This window comes from Oncorhynchus tshawytscha, linkage group LG23 (genome assembly GCF_018296145.1).
Source record: "Oncorhynchus tshawytscha isolate Ot180627B linkage group LG23, Otsh_v2.0, whole genome shotgun sequence".
Lineage (NCBI taxonomy): Eukaryota > Metazoa > Chordata > Actinopteri > Salmoniformes > Salmonidae > Oncorhynchus > Oncorhynchus tshawytscha.
The window spans coordinates 22034326-22040277 of NC_056451.1; the positions used below are offsets into that span (position 1 = coordinate 22034326).

A 5952-nucleotide genomic window follows, 5' to 3' on the forward strand; every position below is an offset into this window, starting at 1 on the left:
TGTAGATGTTGGAACGTTGCTGAGGGGACTTGCTTCCATTCAGCCACGAGCATTCGTGAGGTCGGGCACTGATGTTGGGTGATAAGGCCTGGCTCGCAGTCGGCGTTCCCATTTATCCCGAAGGTGGTCGATGGGGTTGAGGTCAGGGCTCTGTGCAGTCAAGTTCTTCTACACCGATGTCAACAAACCATTTCTGTATGGACCTCGCTTTGTGCACAGTGGAATTGTTATGCTGAAACAGGAAAGGGCCTTCCCCAAGCTGTTGCCACAAAGTTAAAAAGCACAGAATCGTCTAGAACGTCTTTGTATGCTGTAACGTTACGATTTCCCGTCACTGGAACTAAGGGGCCTAACCCCAACCATGAAAAACAGCCCCAGACCATTATTCCTCCTCCACCAAACTTTACAGTTGGCACTATGCATTGGGGCACGTAGCAAACCCCCGATTTGTCTTTTGGACTGGTGATCTTAGGCTTGTGTGCGGCTGCTCGGCCATGGAAACCAATTTCATGAAGCTCCCGACTAACCTTTCTTGTGCTGATGTTGTTCCAAACTGCCTCTAGAAGCTTGGTAGTGAGTGTTGCAACCCGAGGACAGACAAGTTTTATGCGCTTCAGCACTCGGTGGTTGCGTTCTGTGAGCTAGATGTTTCCACTTCACAATAAAAGCACTTAGAGCCGCCCTGGTCAACTGTAACGGCAGACATTTGACAAACTGACTTGTTGGAAAGGTGGCATCTTATGATGGTACTACTTTGAAAGTCACTGAGCTGTTCAATAAGGCCATTCTACTGTCAGTGTTTGTCTATGGAGATTGCATGGCTGTGTGCTTGGTTTTATACGCTTGTCAGCAGCAGGTGTGGCTGAAATAGCCAAATCCATTAATTTGAAGGGCTGTCCACATACTTGTGTGTATATATTTGAACACTTACACCAAAACAAATGTATAGGAAATAGCATGTAGTGTGTTGCTCCTTGATTTAATAAAGCCCCATTCAGAGATGAAAGGTTTGAGTTGATTGTTGTCACTAACCAGGTTTCCAACCATTTTATGTGTATGAATTACCTGATGCAGAAATATATTCATGACAGGCCTGATGGAAACAGCAAATGTATTGGTAAAATGTCAAAATTTCGATAAAAGAAAATATGCCACACAAGTTAATGCAATGGAAACCTTTTGAATGTTAAATGTATTTGGTACATGAAAACGTAAGTATTTTTTGCTTAAGTGGGGTCCTATTAGTTTATCACCCAAACGGTTGAACGCTACCATACAAAGTGTACACGTCGACCTTACCGACTTCAGAAGAGTCTCGACACTTGTGGTGTTTGAGACTATCCCGTTTCCAAAAAGTGGTCATAGTTGTTTCGGTCAAACCGTTCAGACTCCACAGAAGTTTTTGTGAGAAGACCTGTTTTCGGGTTGTCTCATGGTCTGACAAACGGTACTCAAGCTCTTTCACTGCAGATGTGGAAGTGCGACCCTAGGGGATGCGGTGAAGAAGAAAAAAACCATCTAGTTTAAACTGACTTTTGATGAGGATTTAAAATTACAATAAATGTAATTTAGATTAATGCAACGGTGCGTCAGTCGACTCTAGGGGGGCTAATGTCAGTTTTTGTGTGTCACGAATGACGTAAGCGGTAAAGGCTATATACTATTTACAGAATCTTCCCATATTGAAGGCTTTTACTATTTGGTGAAATGTAAATGGGTCACAGGGGGACTGACTGGTTAACCATTAAGGCTTAAAAGTTGTTTTTAGGAATGCATGTCTGATAATGAATATGTTGATAATTTGAACATTTGCCTTTTTCCTAGCGTCGTACAAACCATCCTGATCTCAGGAACTTACATTCTGAGTAGCAAAACGGAATGTAAACTATGCTTGTAATAGGCTAGCTTCCCTCTTCCCTTCATTCACTCATTACCAGACTCAACCAGAGATACTAGATATAATTACACGATGCTTGCCTCTGCCCTAACAATGAGATTCGTTGTCCACAGAGTGGAACAGCGGCCTGTCAAGCTCCCGTCTATTCTCTTTGGATTGGTGGATTCAACTCGTCACTTTAATATAATTTTGAATATTCAATTAGGGGTGTTGACGTCAACCGTCTGTCTTCAATGGAGATTGAGATGCTATGCTGCCCTCATAAATATACATAGTCTCAAATTTCACTAGGGATAACTTCACAGTTGCCGGGATGTCCTTGTGCGTCTCACTTATGTCGTTACACTTTTTACAACCTAAGCATTACGAAACTTCTATTAGATCAAGTTAACCTCACGTATCAAAACAGCTATTAATTTTATCTTGACTAAATTCGACACTCATTGACTCCAAACAAAAACAACTCCCTTGCTTTATAATTCATGTTCTGTGGACAGATTTTGGGCGGAGTAAACCCTCTCGCTTCGCCTCTTCATCTTTGACTCAACTAAATCAACTTGCATACTCCAACCCGACAGGCGGCAGTGTTATATTGCATTTGGAAGTTTACCCGCCAACGAAACGAAGTAAGTTGTATTTTCCACCTCGCTGCCGCGGATGCGTTCCAAAATTCAGCCGATAAGCTTATGAAATATGAATAAAGCCACGGAGCAATATTATAGCAAAGTTACAAATGTCCGAATGTGGACAGCATGTGGACAGCAGTGACTCGCCGGTGTAAGGTAATGCTGCTAACGTTAGCTAGGCTAGCTATGTTTTGGGGATGGATAGCTGACGCTAGCTGGCTATACGAACAAACATTTCCTAGGCTGGATAGCTAGCTAGCAACATAGGTATATATAACAAATATAATTACTCGTATCTATGTATTATTAAGCTTTAGTTTGCAAATTGGGTTTAAAGCTTTTGAACACCCGTTGGTCCAAGAAACAAAGACCCCCAAATGTGGGCCAGCGCCGGGCTTGGGGTGACGACGTTTCATAGTGATTTACGACCACGGTGTTAGCTAGCTACATAGTGAAATTATCAATATCACACTACTTAACAAGTTAGTTATTTAAGTCTAAAGGCTAGCACGCCCTACAGCTACCTAATGTTGTGTTGCTGAATTATGTGCCCTGCTTTTTTATGTAATACTTCCCTGTTGATATATAATTTGTGATCAGTACAGTTGAACAGGCTTTCTAAACGATTATCCTTTCGTTACCTTAGACACTCCAGAGAGGCCCTATTCTACATGAATCATCGCATCGAGGACAGGTCAAGATGCAAAAGTGGAACAATGTCAAATGGGAAAGGGAGCTTGGCGATGGTGGACCCCCCTTTTGCTTTAGTTGTGAAAGGATCTTTCCAGACCAAATCTCATTTCATGACCACTTTTGTCCTGCGGCTGGTTACATCTGCTCCTGTGGAACAGAGTTCTCCATGTATGTTGATATGATGGACCACAGCGGGTTACATGAACCAGGCCACACTGTAATTAATTATAGCACCGTAAAGAAGGAACAATATCAGAGGGAGAGAGAGTACAAGGAGCAGCTTTCAAGGCTGGTATTGACGGTGGGGCAGGGAAGCTGGGCTAAACCTGGACTGACTCCGATGCTATCGGCCACTATGCCACGACCCACAAAGCCTCCACCTGGTCCAAGAGCCCCAACAACGGACCTCTGGCACCAATTCCAGCCAGTGGTGTTGGTGGAGACCCTGCGCAAGTTTGGAAGGACAAAGCCCTACAGGTGTGCCTACTGTGAACTGGGCTTTGCAACAAAAGACTTACTCGTATGGCACCACAACACTCATGCAAGAAATAAAGTCCATGGCTGCCTGCAGTGCGGGGTTCTCCTGCTCAGTAACAACAAGTCACCACAGCCTGGCCACCACCAGTGTGGATCATATCGGGCAACTCCTGAAACCAGATTTACCACTGCCACAGTGCTGAGTAACAGGAAACAGCCTGTGGGGAAGGCTCAGAAGGTTGTCCAGCGTCCGCACTGTCCTGACCCGTTCAATGGGGAGCTGCAGCTAGGGATGCATATGGTCTCACAGCAGCCCGTTCCAGGGACTTCTGGAACAAAATACTTGAAGTGTAGAGTTTGTCAGGAGCCCTTCCAAACTGTCAAGCTGCTCGAGAGGCACCGTTGCACAATGGCGGCGTCCTTTTTTGCACATGAACTGGGTCTAACGTCTGGCAAACAGCTCAATGGTCACAGAAAAGGGAAGGAGGGGACCAGCCCATACTCCTTTCCTCGAAGGAATGGTGACAAGGAGCTGGCGTTCAACATTCAAACTTCAGCGAATGTAACTGTATACGACCACAAGGCAGTAGGCCCGGATAGGGGTACCGGGTTGTCTGCCATTTCTGTAAAGACTGAGGTTTCAGACGATGACTGTTTTGTGATTGAGGATGCGCTTTCGTGCTAGTCGGAACTAGGAAACTCTGAAATTTCCGACTTGCTGACTGGTTGAACACGGCACGTGTATAACAACCAGTTAGTAAATCGGAAATGTCTGTGTTTCCTTGTTCTGACTTGCACGTGAATGCGGCATAAAAGCTCATTCACCAAACCAAGTCAGCTGTCATACCAACAATTAACCTCTTCCCTCTCAGTACTACAGACATGAACAGTGCAAAAAGCATTCCCAATGTGAACCCTCTGCATTTGCAACAGACAAATGTCTTCTATGGGTATGGGCCCTTTTTGTAAGGTACCAGTTTAACTCTAATCTAACTACTCAAAATACAACTAATCTGTCAGTAGCCTAGGTATTTTATTTTTTATCAATTGTGTGTTTGTCAAATGATATTGAAAATGTTACATGCAGTATCAAATCAATCTGTATGGTTCATATAACCACAAACATTGAAGGAAAGTTTGTCTTTTGAAAATGCTGGGTTTTTTTTTTTTATTGTTTTTTTTTACAGTAACTTGACTGAACTTGGTATAAGCAGCATTGGCCATATCACAAGAACATGTTGGTTCTTTTTAGCCATTTCTGTGGTCTTGGAATAAAATATTGTTTTGTTTCCGCTCTCTCCCTTTCCTTTGTAGCAACTAAGGTGTAATGATCTGTGTGTTTTTCGTATTTCAGGGACCAAAGCAATAGCTGCAGCCATAAGTGATTGCTGGAAAAGGCTATACGGACACTCCTGACCTGCAAAACATTTTTTTTCTCCAGAGATAAATTGTGTTACGGTTAGAGGTAGGGTTAAGGTAAGAGACAGTTTAAGATTTTGGTTAGTTGTTTTACAAGCCAGGGTCTCTTTTATAGCCTCTGCCAAGAGAGCATGATGGAAATGCAGATCATATATTCACTGATGACTTGGGATAGTGCTCAGACATAGTTTGTCACTTGTGAATGCACATAGCACACAAAAATAGGGGTTTGTTGTCTTTAGAATATTTTGCTATCTCATGAGAATTTTATAGGCACAACACTGTTTGCCAAAAAAAAACTTTCTTTTTATTTTACACCAGTTGTCCACCTTTGATGAGGTAGGTAGGTAGGCAGGCCGCGACGCCATTTCCGACCTACCGGATGTTGAGTGAGGAGAAAAAACAATTGAATCACGAATACAATAAGCTAACATTTCAAATTATGGCACACAACACTGTATCTGAACGTTGGCGAAAACATCAATGTTATGTGCAATGCATTATTTATAAATATTGATATTTGTCGGGTTTGGACTACAACACGGTATGTTGACATTAGCTAGCTAGTAGCTTTCATCATGTCGACAGCTATCTAACTGGTGGTTCGAGGACAAGTTTGCACTAAACACATTTTTGGGTGAGTAACTGCGAGTGTTAGGTTAGCCTATCTTGCTATTGCGTGCATGTTTCTTTAGCTAGCTAACTGGAGCTAGAGCATGTTTTCCAACATGTCGGCCTACCTGCAGAATTTCGTTGTAGCTATCGTTAGTTGACAGCTACATACAGTGCCTTCAGAAAGTATTCCCACCCCTGACTTTTTCCACATTTTGTTATGTTATG

General features: G+C 43.0%; 1 protein-coding gene across 2 annotated transcripts; it reads left to right on the top strand.

Moving 5' to 3' along the window:
* Positions 1–2420: 2420 nt before the first annotated feature.
* Positions 2421–4982, top strand: LOC112246963 (zinc finger protein 208). Of its 2 annotated transcripts, none has more exons than XM_024415587.2 (2): positions 2421–2523; positions 3170–4982. In XM_024415587.2, the coding sequence occupies exon 2, from the start codon at positions 3224–3226 to the stop codon at positions 4376–4378; it is 1155 nt and encodes a 384-aa protein (XP_024271355.1). In that variant the 5' UTR covers positions 2421–2523; positions 3170–3223; the 3' UTR covers positions 4379–4982. The 2 variants fall into 2 exon arrangements, with proteins under 2 accessions (XP_024271355.1, XP_024271354.1); XM_024415586.2 differs by having other exon boundaries at positions 2475–2679.
* Positions 4983–5952: the final 970 nt, after the last annotated feature.